Source organism: Ochlerotatus camptorhynchus, unplaced genomic scaffold (assembly GCF_037179485.1).
Source record: "Ochlerotatus camptorhynchus isolate MF236.1 unplaced genomic scaffold, CSIRO-AGI_Acam_v1.1 ptg000102l, whole genome shotgun sequence".
Classification (NCBI taxonomy): Eukaryota; Metazoa; Arthropoda; class Insecta; order Diptera; family Culicidae; genus Ochlerotatus; species Ochlerotatus camptorhynchus.
Window position 1 is genome coordinate 850,964 of NW_027040592.1, and position 20,231 is coordinate 871,194.

At 42.3% G+C, this 20,231-nt stretch overlaps 1 protein-coding gene across 1 annotated transcript in view; it reads left to right on the top strand.

Annotated features, from left to right (window-relative positions):
- shaker (Potassium voltage-gated channel protein Shaker) overlaps positions 1-20,231 on the top strand; it is a 621,792-nt gene that overhangs the window by 72,140 nt on the left and 529,421 nt on the right. The window contains exon 2 of the mRNA XM_065219307.1: positions 14,046-15,965. Coding sequence (XP_065075379.1) covers positions 15,826-15,965 — 140 coding nt within the window. The 5' untranslated portion in view covers positions 14,046-15,825. The remainder of the gene's footprint in view (positions 1-14,045; positions 15,966-20,231) is intronic.

Consider the following 20,231-nt stretch of genomic DNA (forward strand, 5'->3'; position numbering starts at 1 on the left):
CGCATTTGTAGCCTTAGTGATAACCTTGTCAAGATGAGAGTTCCAGTTCAGTTTCCTATCCAAAGTAACACCTAGGTATTTATCTTCATCCGCGAACTGAATGTCATGTCTAGGGCAGTTTGTAACCGGTTTGAAATGGTGTTCTCAAACTTTCCCCGCACTATAATGGCCACATCGTCTGCGTAACCAAAAACCTCGGAACCCTGCTCCACTAAACTTTTAAGGAGTTCGTTCACTACTAAAGACCACAATAAGGGTGATAGTACCCCTCCTTGAGGACAACCCTTCATTGATCTTATAGTTAGTTGCGCACCTCCAAGATCAGCAGAAATTTCTCGATCTGTGAGCATCGCCATTTTCCATTCGATAATGCAGTTATCCAAGCCCCTTGCTTCCATAGCTGAACGTATTGAGCTGTAGGATGCATTATCGAATGCTCCTTCAGTATCAAGAAAAGCAACCACGGCTATTTCCTTGACTTCAAGCGATTTCTCGATTTTATTAACCAGCGACTGTAATGCCGTTATCGTAGATAACGGATTGAAATTTGCTAAGCGGTAACCTTCCTAAACTTGTTGATTTAATGAAATCATCCCCATTTTTTTTTCCATTGACTTCAACAGAACAGAGGAAAGCTTATGGGTCTGAAGGCTTTCGGAGTCGTTTTATCCCTTTTTCCAGCTTTTGGAATGAAGACAACTCGAACCTTTCTCCATGTTTTTGGTATATGGCTCAAAGCAAGACTGGCCTTAAATAGTTCAGTTAAGAGGGGAATGAGTACTTCTTTTCCCTGTTAAAGTAATGCTGGGAATATTTGAATGGTCTTTTGAAAGAACTTTATGCATCCTCGCAGCTGTTGGAGCGCTATTGATGTCTTCACATATCCGTCTCCAGTCCTCCCGTTTGGCTCGCCTCAATTCTCTGTTGTATTCAGTTAGAGCCTTTTTGTATTGGTCCCAATCTGAAGTAGCCTTTACTCTATTGAACAGCCGTCTGTATATTTTCCTCAATTTTGCCAGCTTATCGTTCCACCAAGGAACATCCCTACTGGATGATCTATGTTGGATAGGGCAGTTAGCATGATATGATGTGAACATTTTATTGATGACCGCATTAGACGCACTTTCTAGTTGCATGCGCGTCCTAATCTGTTCGCCATTAATCGGAAACGATAGAGGTTCCAGTTAGTTTTTCTTGGATTCTATAGTTTTCCAGCTTTATAATCAAACTTGATATGTTTGTGGTCTGACAACGATTCTTCATCAGAAACATGCCAGTCCACAATCTTTTCTGTTAAAAGGTTACTGCAGATCGTGAGATCGAGAACCTCTTGTCGAATAACATTGATAAATGTTGGAGAATTTCTTCTATTACATATGTCAATATCGTTAGACGATATGTAATTCAGGAGATCCTCACCTCTTTTGTTAATATCAGTACTACCCCATATTGTGTGATGGGAATTTGCATCACACCCAATTATAAATTGGGTGTTTATTTTTTACAGTAGTTGACAAACTGCACAACCGAAGAAGGAGGGACTTCATAAACGTCTCCTGGAAAATAAGCTGAAGTAATGCATACCTCCATACCTCCATCTTGATCGCAACGACCAAATATCTCTACCAATAAATTCAGTAATTGGGACAAATTTCAGTCTCCTATTTACTTAAATTGCTGTCCTTGGTTTGGACTGACTCTCGTCGTACAATAATCTGCAATGATGTGAAGAGCCACCAAGTACCCAATAATTATTCACCCAGGGCTCCTGGATCAAACCCACGTCCAATTTTTCTTTGGTAAATCTTCTGCTGAGTACTGCTGATGCACCCTTCGCATGATGAAGATTCACTTGAATAAATTTTATTAGACTCATTTGTGTTGAATAATATTTATTAATATTTGATTTATTATCATTATTTTAATTTTACCAGGGGCATTTTATAACCTCTGCTGCAGACGGCCTTGAACCGTAGATTTTTTGTTGTTTTCGCTAGAAGTATTCAATAGTGGTTTTCTAACACAATGGGCATAGGATTGCCTTTGAATGTCTAAATCACTGCCCCCGACGATACCAATAACTTTTTCGGAACTAAACTTCTTAGTGGCTTTGTCCGAAACTACTTCAAAATTGGACCCACTTGTCCCTGATCGACGTTGAGCAATTCTCTGAGCACACTGTCTCTAGAGATTCCAGGACGTTTCGAAGGGAAACCAGGAGTGGCTTCAATCTATCACTGCACTCAGCATGTTGGTTGGAAGCGCAGGAAGGTGTCAAATCGATCTTGGTGGATTTTGTATTGGGCATTGTAGATGGAACAGATATCTGCTGAAGTGTCACATTCGATTTAATGCTAAATGGCTCATTATCGATTTTCGAAGCGGTATTTCGTTTTACAGATGTCTTCTCATAATTTGAGATAATGTTATCGAATTCTTCCACGACTGCTGCCATCGGTGAGGGAAGCTCCGTTGCATCTGTACAGACAGAGGTTGTGGCTTCCGGCTCAACGTTTTCTTTCGATTGCTCAATATTTGTCACTTCACTTGGGGCAAAATCTTGGTCTGTAAACACTCCAGGGTTGATAGGTACAATACCGAACATCCTGAAAGCGTTGACGGCTTTTTCAATTGCTGCACATCTGCAGTTAGCCATCCCAAACAGTTCAGCCACTTGATATTGGGTAATGACCCTTCCAGGGTGAGACACAAGCCAATGATTACAAGCTTCAGCATATTTGGTCTTGAAGGCCTGAAAGAAACAACGATCCAACGGTTGGACTTTGTGGCTACTGTGTGGTGGGATAGACAGCAGCATAATCCCATTTTCTCGACAGTAGAAAACTGTTTCCAACGATTGATGCGTGCTGTGATTGTCCGAAATGAGCAAGACCGGGTTCTCCTTCGTTGCGTTGGTGTGTTTCTGAAAATGCTGTGTCCTTTGGAAGAAAAGACCAGAGTTTCTTCTTCTTCTTATTATTCTTCTTCTTCGCATTTCAAGCAACTTTTTATTGCATATCGCATATTAACTTATAGCGTGCTCTCAACTTAGTGTTCTAGATGCACTTCCACAGTTATTAATTGAGAGCTTTCGATGTCTGCACCATTTTTGCATTGGTATAATTGTGTGGCAAGTCCAATCATACTTCTATGCCCAGGGAAGTCGAGAAATTTTCCAACCCGAAAAATTGCTAGACCGGACCGGGAATCGAACCCAGCCACCTCCAGCATGGTCTTGCTTTGTAGCTGCGCCTTTGCCGACTGAGCTAAGGGAGGCCCCAACATCCGAGTTTATGCATCCTGTATCAGAGACGAACATTTCCGTTCCTGGAGGTGCCCCGTTGAGTAGCTCCGGCTTTTGGCGCTTTTTCTTGAAGATCAGGACCGGTGGCAAGTAGTTCCCAACAGCACTTATCGCGCATGCCGCTGTGATCAGCTGTCCTCTCTCAGCCGAGCTTATTTTCCCAACCGCTTTCTTTCCGGATGTAGATACGACTTTCGGGACATTGTTGGGCACTTTGGACATTCCTGTTTCATCCATATTGTTGAAACCCATCATCCTACTGTGTTACCTGACTTATAACGAATATACGTTGTATACGAGTACCCCGAATACAACGTATGACTCGTCTAATTTTGCATAGCATTTGCAATGTAAAATTAGACGAACTATACGTTGTATTCGGGGTACTCGTATACAACGTATATTCGTTATAAGTCAGGTAACACAGTAGCAAGACTGGTTTGTTGGGGAGTTCGCAGCGACAAGCTGTGTCTACGCATGAAAGAAAGCGTCCATTCTTTACCAGCTATCTTGGATTTCGGATGAAATCCATGTGCGACCTTGTTTGCCTCGGCGTACTGAAAAACTGCTCTTCGGAGATCCATCAGCGATAATCCGTAGAAGGAGTCATCGAGAGGCTTGCAATGTCCCGCTAGTTCTTTTTCTTGCTCTTCGGTAAAGATTGATCTAAACCGACCTAGTTTTTGCGCACCGTAGCCCTAAAAAGGAAACACAACAAATTAAACTACGATTTGCCGTTAACAACTTACATAAATTTACCTTCTTCAGTCTTTGGCGCAATGCAGCTTCCGTAATTCCGAAATTTTTGGCAATAGCGCATTTGGATTCGCCATTAGCAAGCCTTTGCTGGGCGATTTCCAGCATATCGGAAAAGCACACCTTCTGCTCCGATTTTCGTTTGTAAGTCCTTTAGAATACAAATGCATAATTGTTCTGACTCGAACTTTTGCCCCACTAGTGATTCGAACTTTTGCCCGACTACGCATTCTTGAAGTTTACACCAAATCGTGCAGAGTTATGAAAATATTTTGTAAATTGTATCACATCTTTAAGTTATTGGTACTGCTTAAACAAGGCACAGGTACACTTTTACAAAATCTGCAGTTTTGTTTACTAAAACACGTTTGCCATAAACAAAAATATTACATTTTGCTTGAGAAAAAACAATGTTACCTCATTATTCCGACCACACGCAATCTAAACAAGCAATGTTTACATCTGAAGGGAAGCTGTCAAAACACTTACTAATCCATGCCAGTGTTGCCAATTTCACGGTAGGCTGTGTTGAAAAAACTACAAAACGAACTTTTGCCCCACCTTTCTATTAATATTCTTTAATAGCTAGTTAATAATATTAAAATAGAGTTTCCCTTCTCTCAAGTTTCAATTGCGTGCACTTGATTCGATTTTCTCTCCCTCCGATGAACACATTTTTATTCACCACACAGTTTTCTTTTCCTACCCTAATAAACCAAATATTGCTTTCCAAAGCGCACGGTAGTGGATGTGAGGACTGATTGTATCGTCAATGATAATAATGAGTAATCACACTTCCATAATGGATGCGGCTGCATACTATCTTGCCATTTCGAGCTTTATATCGCACAAAGGAATGCACTGCCATGAGGATTCCCATTTTTCAACTAGTTATTTCGGTGGATACTTAATTCATTCGTTCAAAATTCCAGTGTATTTCCGTGGAAATCACTATGAACTACACTGTTCACTACTTGTAACTAGTAATTAGCGTTAATTACACCCGAATTAAACTATTATTCACCGAGACCAGATAGTACCAGCGATCTTGACGCTTGTAGTCACTAACATTTGACATAAAGGGTGATACGGTCAAAATTTGGTCAATATCAACTTGACGTATTTCTTTCAATTTTGCATTTAAAAAACCTGAACACCCCTCATTTTGAAGGTGTGTGTGTGTAGAATGTTGCTCCTATTTTGATTTTGGAATTCACTCTTCAGTTGTCAAAATGCCGTCCAAGCAAGAAGAGCAGCGTATCAAAATTTTGCTCGCGCATCGCGAAAATCCGAGCTACTCGCACGCAAAGTTGGCAAAATCGCTAAAAGTTGCCAAATCAACCGTTACAAATGTAATTAAAGTGTTTGGGGAACGTTTGTCGACAGCCAGGAAGTCTGGATCGGGGGGAAATTGAAAACCGGAAGCCGCTGAGACGACAAAGAGAGTTGCCGGTAGTTTCAAGGGAAACCCTAACCTCTCTCTCCGAGATGCCGCAAATAAGCTGGGTGTATCGTCTACAACCGTGCATCGAGCCAAAAAACGAGCCGGACTATCGACTTACAAGAAGGTAGTGACTCCAAATCGCGATGATAAACAAAATACGACGGCCAAAGCGCGATCCCGGAGGCTGTACACGACGATGCTGACGAAGTTTGACTGCGTGGTAATGGACGACGAAACCTACGTCAAAGCCGACTACAAGCAGCTTCCGGGACAGGAGTTTTATACGGCAAAAGGAAGGGGAAAGGTAGCAGATGTTTTCAAGCACATGAAACTGTCAAAGTTCGCAAAGAAATATCTGGTTTGGCAAGCCATCTGTACCTGTGGCTTGAAAAGCAGCATTTTCATAGCTTCCGGGACTGTCAACCAAGAAATTTACGTGAAAGAGTGTTTGAATAAACGTCTGCTGCCTTTCCTGAAGAAACACGGTTGTTCCGTACTGTTTTGGCCGGATTTGGCATCTTGCCATTACGGTAAAAAGGCCATGGAGTGGTACGCCGCCAACAACGTGCAGGTGGTTCCCAAGGACAAGAACCCTCCCAACACGCCAGAGCTCCGCCCAATTGAGAAATACTGGGCTATTGTCAAGCGGAACCTAAAGAAGACCAAAAAAACTGCTAAGGGCGAGCAGCAGTTCAAGGCAAACTGGCTTTCTGCGGCGAAGAAGGTGGACAAGGTGGCTGTACAAAATCTGATGGCAGGGGTCAAGCGTAAGGCCCGGCAATTCGGATTTGGAAAAGCGGAAGCCTAACTGAATATTTTTCCTGAATTTTATACTAATTGAACTTGAAAAAGAAATTTAATTTGATTTTTTAAATAAACGATTTCACCGATTTACACGCGTTTTCCCTTGACCAAATTTTGACCGTATCACCCTTTATACATTATTACTGTCTTAAATTTAAAGTTAAAGGAACTGGACCGAGTACTCGCGGTTGTCTCGAGGTTAGTGGAGATTTACATTTTTTTGATGGGAAAAGGGAAGAAGGAGGTTTGAAATGTGATCTACGATACAACTATTTAATTAATCCTAAAGCATGAAATTATTTCTATTCATCTTGAAAACAAACATTGAAAAAAAAACCCACACGTACAAAATACAAACTAAACACAAGGTTAATCAAACTTACAATCTAAGGTTAATATCCTTAAAGTAAACATATACGAGTTTCATAAACTCCAGATCGCGTCTAGCCAAAATATCCCGAACTGGAACATTAGGTTGTCTACCTCGAGCCCGTAGGGAATCATAAAAATGTGATCTGACTCCACGATACTCCGCACAAGACCAAAGGATGTGATCAGCGTCCTGGTAACCTTGTCCACATTCACAGAGATTGCTGTCTCCCAATCCCACACGGAACAAGTGAGCGTTTAGACAATAGTGATTGGACATGAGACGAGACATCACGCGTATGAAGTCTCGACTCAAGTCCAACCCTTTGAACCATGCAAACTTCGACACCTTAGGGATAATTGAATGTAGCCATCGTCCCAAGCTCCCTTCACTCCATTGATGTTGCCAGCTAACGAGCGACTGCTGACGATAAATAGAGAAAAATTCACTATAGGCGATCTGTCGATCATAAATGTCGCCTTCCATAGCGCCCACCCTCGCAAGTGAATCCGCCTTCTCATTGCCCAAAATTGAGCAATGCGAAGGGACCCACGCGAAGGTGATGATGAAAGAGCGCACGGATAAAGCACTAAGCAGTTCTCGTATTTTCAAGAGAAAATACGAGAAGTGCTTTACCGGCCTAATGGAACGGATAGCCTCGACAGAACTGAGACTATCCGTAAAAATAAAGTAGTGGGCTGGAAGAAGTGAAGCAATAGTTTCCAAAGTGTAGTGAATTGCTGCCAGTTCAGCCACATACACAGAACAAGGAGCTTCAAGTTTTCGAGAGGCGCTATGAAATTCATTAAATACACCAAAACCAGCGGACTTCTCTATTAGAGATCCATCTGTGAAAAACGTTCTTGCAGAATCAACATGGCCAAACTTTGCAGCGTATAATGACGGAGCAATCATAGGACGATGATGCTCTGGAATTCCGCGGATTTCCTGCGTCATAGATAAATCAAAATTCACTGAATTGCCGAAATCGGAGAAGACTACACGATTGGGAATATTTCTTAAAGGGCTGACATCCTGTGTTAAATATAGGTAGTACAATGTCATAAAACATGTTTGAGGATTTAGCTCCAGAAGCTTTTCAAAGTTTTCGATCACCAGTGGGTTCATTACTTCACAACGGGTGAGGAGCCTCAGAGATAACTCTGAAAAAACGGACGGATAATGGCAACATGCCCGCCAGCACTTCGAGACTCATAGTATGAGTCGAGTGCATGCATCCTAACGCGATACGAAGACAACGATACTGGATCCGTTCCAGCTTGATGATGTGCGTTTTAGCTGCCGACTGGAAACAAAAACTACCATATTCTAGAACCGATAAAATCGTTGTCCGGTACAACGTCAGAAGATCTTGTGGATGGGCTCCCCACCACGTTCCGGTAATTGATCGAAGGAAATTGATCCTTAGTTGGCATTTTCGTCTCAAATACTCAATGTGGGATCTCCAGGTGCATTTGGAATCGAACCAGACCCCGAGATATTTAAAAGACATGGAATGAGTGATCGGTTTACCCAAAAGTTGAAGCTTCGGTTGTGCTGGGCTATGCTTCCTAGAAAAAACGACCAACTCAGTTTTCTCCGTGGAGAATTCGATACCTAGCTGAATAGCCCAAGTAGACAAATGGTCCAAGGTATCCTGTAAGGGTCCTTGCAGGTCAACCTCTTTTGGCCCTGTGATAGACACTACGCCGTCATCTGCAAGTTGTCTCAACGTGCAATTGTCACTAAGACAGACATCAATTTCTCTAACGTAGAAATTGTACAAAAGGGGGCTTAAACATGAGCCTTGGGGGAGACCCATGTAGCTAAATCGAAAAGCTGTAGAGTTTCCATGAGAAAAGCTCATATGTTTTTCTGACAGCAAATTGTACAAAAAAATATTAATTAATGGAGACAATCCACAAACGTGGAGTTTCTCTGAAAGAACTTCAACGGATACTGAATCAAAAGCCCCCTTGATATCCAAGAACACAGAAGCCATTTGCTCTTTCTTAGCAAAAGCTAACTGAATTTCCGAGGAAAGCAACGCGAGACAGTCGTTCGTTCCCTTACCCCTACGGAAACCAAATTGAGTATCTGAAAGAAGGTGGTTCGTCTCAACCCATTTGTCGAGGCGAAAAAGGATCATTTTCTCCATCAATTTCCGAATACACGACAGCATCACGATGGGCCGATACGAATTGTGATCCGACGCGGGTTTATCAGGCTTTTTAATGGCTATCACCCTTACTCGTCTCCAATCGTCGGGAACAATATTGAGCTCCAAGAACTGATTGTACAAGTTCAACATGCGCCTCTTAGCGACGTCTGGGAGGTTTTTCAGCAAGTTGAACTTGATTCTATCAGATCCCGGGGCAGAATTGCCACACGAAAGGAGAGCGAGTGAAAGTTCGACCATTGAAAAAGGCTGACTGATTTCGTCTACCGAATTCGCGGTTTCGTGAGGAATCAACTGCGACGGCACGGAATCTGGACACACTTTTCGCGCGAATTCAAGAATTCATTGATCCGAGCATTCCTCGCTTTCGTTGTTAGTAGACCGGTTACGCATTCTTCGCGCCGTACTCCAAAGCGTATTCATAGACGTTTCGCGCGACAATCCGTCTACAAACTGCCGCCAGTAACCCCGTTTTTTGGCCTTGATGAGGCTCTTGAGTTCGCGTTCAAGAGATGTGTATGCGTCGAAATGCTCGCGTATTCCGCGTTTCCGAAAAAGTTTAAACGCGTCGGACTTTTTACGGTAAACCTCCGTGCATTGTTGATCCCACCAGAGCGATGGTGTTTTCTTACGGATTGACGATCGCGGCACCGGTCGTGTTTGAGCTTGAAGTGCGCTGTCGACGATGAGATTAGAGAGGAAATTATATTCCTCCAACGGCGGAAGCTCTTCCACTGACGATACTGTATCGTCTATCGCGGATTGGAACTTAGTCCAATCGATGTTACGGGTTAGATCATACGCGACGTTAACGGATTCTGACGAGTTGAACCCACTGGCAATCGAAATTTTGATCGGCAAATGATCACTACCGTGCGGATCCTGGATTACATGCCAAGTGCAATCCAACGATAGTGAATTGGAGCAAAAGGTGAGGTCTAATCTGCTACCATTAGAGGATGGACCAGCCAAACGTGTTACTTCTCCATTGTTAAGTATTGTCATGTTGAAGTTGTCGCAGAGATCATAAATCAAAGTAGAACGGTTGTCATCGTACAGTTCCCCCCAGCCTGTACCGTGGGAGTTAAAATCTCCCATGATCAACCATGGAGCGGGAAGTACCGCACATATGTCGAAAAGTTGTTTGCGATTAACAGATACTCTAGGAGCAATATATACAGAAGCAATACAAAGGCTCTTACCTTTAATGGTAGCCTGACATGCGACAACTTCAATACCGGGAAATTCGGGAAGATTCACTCTATAGAAGGAATGGCACTTTTTGATCCCCAAAAGTACCCCTCCTCCACGTGAATCCTCACGATCCAATCGAATAATCTTTGATCATTTATAACATAAAAAGGGAGATCAATTTCTGATCACAGAGGGCAAATGCATCGCAATTATTGTTATGGACTAAATACTTGAACGAATCTAATTTCGGAATAAGGCTTCGACAATTCCACTGTAGAACAGTGATCAAATCCCCGACCTCGTTTGGAAAATTATCCATCGAAGGAGATGTTAGCTGCAAGAAGGGGCCATTTTGAAGTCAATTGCTTCAAGAAGGATTTCACAGTGGGAAGCAATGTGAGGACAATGCTTTTCAGAGGATCAGAAATGTTGAGGTATTTGAGAATACCGTCCACAATGTCATCAAATGAGAACCCAGATGAAGAAGGGGTTTCTGTTCTTAAAATTGGGGCATCAGGGGTTTTGGATGTCCCCGGAAGAGGTGGAAAATCCTGGGTATAGTCAGTTCTGCGGAATCCAGGAGGAGTAGAAGTCTCCTTTTTTCCACCACTCCTTGATTTGGGCAAGCTGATTTGGGGTTCTTTATTTGCAACAATCCGCGAACGGATGCGCTTTCGTTTCCGTGCAGAACCTTCCGGAAAACTGAAAGAAGTTCCCTCCTCAGCCAATTCAGAGTCAGTCTCGTCATCTGACAAAAGAGAAAAGGGTTTTTTGTCATTGGTCGATGGCGTGGCTGTCTTAAGCATTTCTGCAAAAGATCGCCTGGAACGTTCCTTAAGGGAGCGTTTCATTTTGTCCCCGAGCTGTTTGTACGCCGGTCACGACGAGAGAGCATGAGGAGGAGTTCCGTTGCAGTACACGCATTTTGGTGCAGTAGCTGCGCAGGCGCCATCTTCATGCTTCTCCCCGCATGTGGAGCAGCGTGCCTTGTTGCCGCAGTGGGAGGCCGTATGTCCCAACCGCTTACAATTCTGGCAGTTCATGACCCGAGGTACAAACAACCGCACAGGAAGACGAAGTTTTCCCAGCTCGATGTATTGAGGAAGGGCAGATCCAGAAAAGGTCACCCGAAACGAGTCTGTGGGGGTAAAACTCTTTTTACCCTCGCTGAGCGATACTGACTTCATTCTATGAACGGCCAGTATCTTTACCGGAGGAAGCAAGGGGTTCTTGAATCGGCCAACCGCTTGCTTCTCCAGTATCTCGGGGTTCAGGCTCGCCTCAGTGACCACGCCTTCGATCTCCACATCAGAAGCTGGAATGTACACCCTATATTCCAGTGTGAAAAACTGGGAAACAGCAATTTCATTGGCCTGTTTCAGGTTAGCGACGGTCACACGAAGTTTGTTGTGCCTAACCTTCGTTATTTCGGTCACGGCAGAGAATCGCTTTGTCAGATCATCAGATATCTGAACAACATTCAAGGGTTTGTTTTTGGGCTGAAAATAGACAACCCATGGGCCAGTCGAGTCATTCGGGTAGGCCCGCAATCTGGAGCTTTTCTCAGCCTGCCCATTGTCAGACTGAGACGACGAACCATGGATGACATCATCATTTTTCTGAGATGAATGGTCATCCATGTCGTCTTCTGACAAAACATCCATTTTGTTCAACTAGTGGGAGCGCAAAACGCTCTCCCACTGAACGCACAGACACAATACACAGAAAACACTACAAACACAGAAATACAAAATGAAAATTTAACTAATGGAGGAGGAAAAGAAACAAAAAAAACAAAAACTTATCTGATAATTCTATACTTCTACCACCGAGCGTTATATGTGTAGGCGTTTACACAGATGGCTGGAAGAGACGAGCTGCGTGGATGACCTTCGTTGTGGTGCACTTGATCGAGGCTCGGTACTCAGCGCACACAGGCGCACGATGATTGATGAACGATGTAGATGTAGAAACGGGTGCTCACACTCAATGATGATGATACGTGAGCGCGTATGCGTGACCACGCAACGATGATGCCCAAATTGGTTTGCGAAATACCATTAGCACGGATTAATCGTTCCGAAAATGGCACTTTCTACTAAAAAAAACTCACTTTTCGATCAATTTACCGGGAACTATGCCAGGAGTCACTTAGTGAGAAAAAACTGATAATTTATATCAAACGAATACCAAGAAAACTTCCAAAACAACGGAGCGCGAAACAAGTCGACCGTACTTCTTGCTAGGACGCAGTGAGATCTGCGTGAGTAAAAGTTGTAGAGAAAAATTTCTTTCAGGGAAAAATAAACAGAACATATTTTTAGTTAAAACATCCAAAGATATATTTAAATCCCAAAGATCTCAAAATGTCCAAATTTCTACTCACAAAATATTTTTTTTAATCTTAAACTTTTAACGAACAGTTTTAATTTTTCACCAAAAGGTCTTGTTCTACAATTTTTGTCAATTTTTAAGTGTCCATAGTTTTTACAATCCAGAAGTTTGCATTTATCTCGAGCTTATCATAAAAAATCAAAAATTGGACAAGGACATTTTGCGATATTTAGGATTAAAATTATTATTTTTTAATGCTTGCTTAAATTTGCATTTTTTTTTGAAAAAAATCAAATACGCCATTTTGAAAAAAAAAATTCCGGAAAAATGTGCCCATAACAAACAATTAGACAAAGTTTCATGTAAAACGGAGAAGGTCAACAACCTTCCACATATGACGGAATCCATCTTTGACATGAAATGAGATTCAAACAAACTTGTCATGTGCTCCGAGCTGAGTGCATGAGCTGAATTTCACGACTTTTATAGCTCAATTTTATGTCAAATTTGAAGCTCGTATATGTCAGTTTCAAAGCACCTAAATTTACATGATTTTTTCTAGGTGTGTAGTTACGTAGTCGAAAATAATTCGTGTTTGCTTAAGCGACACCACGTCCTGGAGATAATTTACTAAACTCAGCGCACTGAAAACGAAAATTTGCAAAATTTTAATCAATGTCTGCTTTTTATCAGTTTTCCTACGGAAAGCTAGCATCTTCTTCTGTACAGGAACTTTGAAGCGGTTAAACTTGTGCTTGTCTTTTCGTAGAACCTGCTGTTCCGTTTTCTCAAACATGTTTTAGCCACCAAAATTCATCCAACAAATTCCAAAGAAAATCTTCGGAAAAGTTCTTTCCTCTGGCTGCAGTTGGTAGCAACGGGGACGGCGCTGGCGATCGCAAAATGACACCATTTCCCCTCGGTTCGCTTCTTGAAACACGCAAACTTTGCTGGCCATTTTGCTTTCATCACTTTACCGCGTTGCAAATTTTAGCAATCCATTAATCCTCCGGTCCTAACCGCCCCCTCCTTCCTCGCCAGCTCCTTATCGCCCCCTTCCCGCAGTCGATAAAAATCTTTGAATTTCAGCCAACGACGAACGATGATAAGCGACCGACCAGTATTACGACCGCAATTTTCCTCCGCCTGCTATCATATAGATCTAGTAGGGAGGTAGGTGTAGACTGACTGAAGTAGTTGGGAAAGTTTAAAACAACACACGGCTCGGTTGCTTGGATCGGAGTTGAAGTCGCAGTCGAAAGGGGTGGATTCGCTCGGTTGCCAACAGCGGTGGAAGCAGGAAATCCGTTTCCAAGAGGTTTGCTGCTTGCCTGTGGCTACATACCTACCTACCTACCTATAAATTGGCTGCTTCAATCGGCTGAACGGCATTGAGACTCTGTGGGGCAAGGGAAAAGGGGTGGCAGTGAAATATATAGCGCTTCATTAATTAGCGCTTTTAAACTCTCGTTTTATCGATTTCGTTGTTTCGCACAATACACCTACACACCGGCGCGTACAATTTTTCGTGTCGCTAGATGGGGGAAGCGGGGGATGGGGAAATGACGCCAATCGTTACACACATATGTTGGGAGCTCTTCTAAGGTTTTTATTCTCTTTCTGAATGTCGGCATTTTTTTTCCTCTTCGACACGTTACAGATTTTTCCACCAGCTGAGAGAAGCGTTGCTGCCCGGATTACATGACGACGAAGACGACGAAAACGACGACGACGACGACGTCGAAAACGACGGCAGCGGTGACTTGGACCTGGATCTGAACTACTGCGATCGGTGCGAGGAGGGAAAAATCAAAACATACATTTCGAGCGCCTACTTTGCCAGTTGAGAGCATCTCGTCGCGTGAGTAGACGTGCGGGGGAAGAAAACGTGCGTGTAGGTCGATCGGCCCGTCGGTCGGTGTGAATTGAACTGGATATTATTACATTACCGGCGGTGAGTGGCCGTTTGAGAAAGTGGCAAGTGAAAACAGCGTATCCCAGTAGCCAAAACAAAAATAAACACTCGAGAAAGCGAAGTGAACGTACACATTCAATACAAATGCTGCGTCGATATGCGTCGACGGAGTGAGAACAGTTCGTGGGAGTAATTTCGGTGAATTAGGAACTGGACTCGGAGACGGAAGGCGGGTCCAGTTTTCAATAATAATCGTGAGCTTTTTCGAAATACTTATTCGCATAGGAATAAGCGCTAGAGGTTAAGTCTGCTATTCGTGAGAAATCCTTCACACAACAATACACGTAAATAGCATATCATAAAAGCGAGAAGAAAGGAAAGGAAACATATTCATATATGCACAAGCAACCAAACGCCAAGAGAATGAAATACGCGCGCCGTTGAAGAGTGATTTTTTTTCTATTACATTTGATATTTCGCTACGTATATTTAGAATTTCCGATTTACCGATATTGAAGTAGAGGAGTGCTAACGCCAACAGATAGATATCGCTAACATAAAGAAAAGATCTAGGCAGTAAACAGCTTGTTGGAAGCTTCCTTCCTCACCTAAACCTTTCGTCGAATGCACGTATTTGGAAGGTTGCAGAAGCGTCTAACTCGAAACGACCGAACGGACGGCGAAGAAAAAAAAAGCTCAAAACCAATCATAAAGTCTGATTTGATTGATTGAATAGTAACGAATGCAGAACCTCGAGGAAGGAACGAACAGCAGTTACTCCAAGAGAAGAGCAAGACCGTAGTGTAGGTGTGTTTTGTGTGTGAAGTTGAGTCGGAAAGGATCCAACAACAAAGTGTAACAACCGTCATTCCCGCCGCGAATCACAGCTGGCGTTGCCGGTGCGGGACTATGACGACGGTCCGGAAGTGAAACAAAATTGCAGCGAGCGCAAACGACTACTGCATGGCAAGCGCAACATAACAAAAAAAAAAAATCAGCAGTTTGCGGGGCTGTTTTTGACACAAACAACGGCGCGAATCATCCCCCGATGAATCGTTTCAGTACCCAGCTGTGGAGCGTGGGTGAAGAAAATGGTGATAGTTGAAATCCAATTTGGGAAATTATCTACAACAAGTACAAGCCGAGTGCGAAAATCCTTCAAAGCATGTCCGGACGACCCGAGTTGGAACATTTCTCGTTCTACTACTTCTTGTTCTACTACCGCTATCGCTTTACCTCCACCTGCTGTCACAACTCCGTCTAGCCAAGCTTCAGTAGAAAGTAGTTAACCGAAATCAAATTCTAGATAGTGATTATTACAAATGTCCCAATCGGTCAGCTCCGTTCAACGAAGGAGACCCAGATAAAGTGAAATAATAATATCTCACACCAAGTAGTTTTAAATAAGAAAACCGCGATATAGTTTTTTTTTTTTGTTAAATCGAATAACCCGAAGAAGAAAAATAATAAATCATCTATTCAGTGAGTTCGAAGAAAGCGACGAAGAACACCACAAACAGCCAAGATGACGATGTGGCAAAGCGGTGGGATGGGTCACGGGACCCAGAACAACCCGTGGATGAAGCTGATGGGCATCGTGGCCAAGGAGCGGCGCCATGACAACACCCAGAGCCAGAGCGGTTCCAACGACCGGGCGCTGAACATGTAAGTCTTCCTCTCACTTATTCCTTTGAACCGTTTTCACTATTTATCATAAAAGAAAGACGCAAGGGGAGTAAAAAGGAAAGTACATTAAATTAGCCCTTCTACCTGTTCTCGACTGCTGCTGTTGGCCAGGGCAGGGAAGCCCCGTGCGATGACAGGAGGAGAAAGCCCCCGATAGCTATTTGCACAACTATTTTCACCACTCCCGTTGCTCCAAGAAGCGAGCGCTTTGAACGCTTGCTTGGCTTGGCGGTGGTTATTATAAAGAAGCTCAGCCTGCTACGATGCGCTGCGGTGTGCAGTTTTTTTTTCTCTCCCTCCACCCACTGTTTTTTCGCCGGCATACTTCTGTATTATTCAGCCTATGGGGGAAGCACACGGCCGGCGCAGGCTGCGGTGAATGAGATTTTATCACTCCGCAGAACCCTGCTGGCTGGATGGTGCAGGCAAAAGTGAGAAGCACACCCCCCGGTGCAGTGGACGCTGGAGTGCGGATGCTGGGCGACGTTATTTATAAGATTATAATTTGGAATGTAATTTTGTGTTATGGTGATAAGTGCAGTTATGAGGTGCCATTAGCGAGGGCAGGTTCTGCGGGGATTGCAGCCGCTTGGCAAGAAAGACTGGATTGCTGGGAAAGCTGGGAAAGTTACCTTATAGGTCAGGTGGCACGGATTGTTTTTTTTTTGCATGGCTTTGGGTATTTTATGGACCGTGGATGTGATTGTACTATATATGTTGTTGTTTTGTTACGGAAATCAATTTGTAGTAATTGTTGTTCGATGCTTTTGCCTCTTGACTAAGATTCACAAATTACACAGGTGGAATATAAATGATGGTGATATCATTAGAACTGAATTGATGATGACTTACCGGAGTAAAGCTGGAGATGAAATTAAAAAATGAAATTCACGGTTATAAAAAAACTTTTTGTGGATGCTCCAGTTGACATAATTTAGTATGGATTAACGGCCAACACATCAAAACAGAGAGCCTAATGTTGCACTTTTGAATCAAATGGAAAACTAATCCTGCTTTCAATTAATTCATTTTAGCGGCACCAGTGGTGCTGGGGTAAGCGTGACTGCATCTCACTCCAAAAGACCTGGGTTCAATCCCAGTCGTTGCCATCGGCATTTCCTGAGGCAATGATGCATGATGATTATGGTCCCACCTCTTACCCCTACAAAGATTTGAGCTGGACGATTTATTTTTAAGATAATTAAATATGACATTTTAACCAGGTTAACAAACAAAATCGAAATGGTTACAGCTACAGATATAAATTCTCTCTAGAGTTTACAGTTGCTTCACAGCGATATAAATGTGGAAAAGCTCAGGCATCCACCTCTTAGTTCGCTTTTTAGTCCACCTAAAATATTCATAAGTATTACAAGCAATCAAGAGTTTATGAACAATCAACAAAGCATCCTATTACACTAGCAGCCCCGCAATCTGATGCTGTCAGGAATGCTCACGAACCCCCAACATTTTCTTGAAAACTTACTATCAACTCAAGGTATCTTCCGAATATGCTTCAAAATTGATTTTTTTTTATCAAATGTTCAGTCCTCTATATCCGTTATACGCGCGCGAGGCTCAAACCTTTGTAGAATACTTTTTTTTTAATATACTACTATTAGCGTTAGCGCGTTAGCGTTAGCGCGTTAGCGTTAGCGTTGTTATGATATACTTCGTAGATTGGATACTAGCGACACTCACGGCTCTTCTGACATTCTCAGTTAGACTACTTTCAGGAATAATGCTTGGGAGTAAACATTGGTTCCAATCTAAACAAGAGTAACAGAAGCATGACTGTCGCTATTCCCGGCCACGCCCATCTTTGCCATAACTAGGGATAGGGAAGGAAATGTTGATGTAGTACTTACTTAACGAGAGGCCACCGACTTAGCGACACCCTTATAAGTGCTACGGAGTTGGAGGGTTGGGTAGGGTATTCGGTTAGGATTCACCTCAAGTTGGCGATGCAACCAAAAGTATGTATTGTTTATTTGTTGTTTATTTAATCTCTCGATAGCCGGCTATCGAAAGAACATATTCATTTTGTTTAGTGATAATGAATTTTAAGAGTCATGGCGGAGCTTGGCATTAAACCCATGATTTTCTGCTTAGTAAGCAAAAACGATCCCTCTAGGGTCATCGAGCACCTCAGAACCATAACGCTTCGCGACAATACAGGACTACGTTTTCGCTTGATATGCAAATAGTTTCCGAGGTTAATATTCAATATCAATTATACAAATGATGGTGGCGATTTATTGTGCTGTGGAAGAGCTTGGGGTTAAATCCATGATTTTCTGCTCAGTAAGCAAAATCGATCCCTCCAGGGTCATCGAGCATCTCATAATCCACAGCGCTTCGCGTCAAAGTACGAATATATGGATGAACTATCTATTATTGAATAACTATTATTTACGATAATTACATGAAAGAAATAAAATATAAACTACCAACAAAACGTGACTACTAAAATCTCAAAAAGATATTCTCACAAATATATTTCACGTAACCAGAAATTTTAAAACCATTAGACGCTATAATGATACTCTGCACATGTTAGACACAAGAAGAGGCCAAAAAGCAAGCGTCGGACACACAAATCCCGCCAAATCCACTTGCAGTCACAATCAACGATTCTACGAATCGCGAGCGCTCACGAATCATAAAACCGGCGACTGCGGCACTCTGAAATCGAAATTGACAGGCTCTATGCGTCAAACACCTGCCCTCCAATCTCCTCCCACATCCAACAACACAAATCTCCATTGCAACATCTAACGAATTCAAAACTCCGAAAATCACTCATCTATAGCAAGTGAGTGGAAGCAACCCTGTATGCAGTCATTCTTCATGATACACTTTTTCTGCCTATCTTTCTAATGGGCCTGTGGACATGCGTTAGCTTCGAAACTTCTAACCAAACTGGGAAAATTTTCAGATCACAAAAAAAGAAACTTGAAAAAAAAAAACTTTCAAAGGTAATTACAAGTAAAATAAATATTGATTATTTAACGCAAAAACGAGCAAGTAATATTAAATCTCTTGTATCGTATGCTAATGCTAATTGATCGTAACAAAAATAATATGCATCAATAAAATAAAATATTAATAAAATTATATGCAAAATTTACTAGAAGATCATTACTTTGTTGGTGAGATGTTTCTAATAAGCCCTCCCAAATCCTCTGTATACAGAACAAATCTGATACTATAATCAAAATTGCTCAGTCTGCATGAAGCAGCCGATTTCATCAAGGAAGTTCTATTAACAACCAAGCATTAATCGTTTGAGGCATACTGAAGCATTAAGAAGGTGATATGTGTCACTATAGGAAATCATCATCGTTGCAAATATAAAGAAATTAAACATAACCCTTTGCTTCCATACCGTCAACCTCCATGTCCATGGGGAGGGGGTATGCAATTTCAGCCTCAGCGTGCTCAACTAAAACTCTTCAGACCCACCATGATCACAGATAAAGGGAACTTTAAAGTACAAAAACATCACTGAAGACATCAAACGTCTAAAACCAGAAACAAAAGCACTTGGATGACTATCTTGACGTTCCCACTCGATCTCAACATGTGAAAATTGTGCGCTCGACAAATTACAGCATTAACGTGGCTCTTCGAAAAGATGTCCAAGACAAAATTGTAGAAAACTGATAGATGGTATCGAAACAAGTGAACAAATAAACAGGAACGAACTCACCAAATGAACGATGGTTTGCACGTGAAGCCAATACTTGAAAGACTGTTGCATCTCCTAATTCTAGCTAAACATTTCACAACATTCCGTCGGATCTTCAAAGAAGCTCTTGCACCTGCCTCCAATCAGAATCATCGGGCCAGATTGCCAATCGCCTAATAAAAGTTCTGATGAAAAGGATTATGATAAACGAAAACACTTTCGAATGCATTTCCAACCGATCACTTTCACTTTCTTGCACTAAAATTAGAAAACTCCAAGAAAAAATAAAACCGTAAATTTGACACTCGGAAATTTTTCGCGTCCGTACAGAAGCAGAGCACACTTCGATCCAGACCAATTCCAATCCTTTCTAAACAAAAACGGTGTTACTCCCAAAATGGGTGCACCATATTACCCGGCCACAAATGGACTAGCGGAAAGATTCGTTCAGGCTTTTAAGGACAAACTAAAAACGTTAAAATGCAACCGAATGGATGTTCAATTTTCTACTTTTTTTTTTTTAATATACTACTATTAAATCAAATATTTAAAAT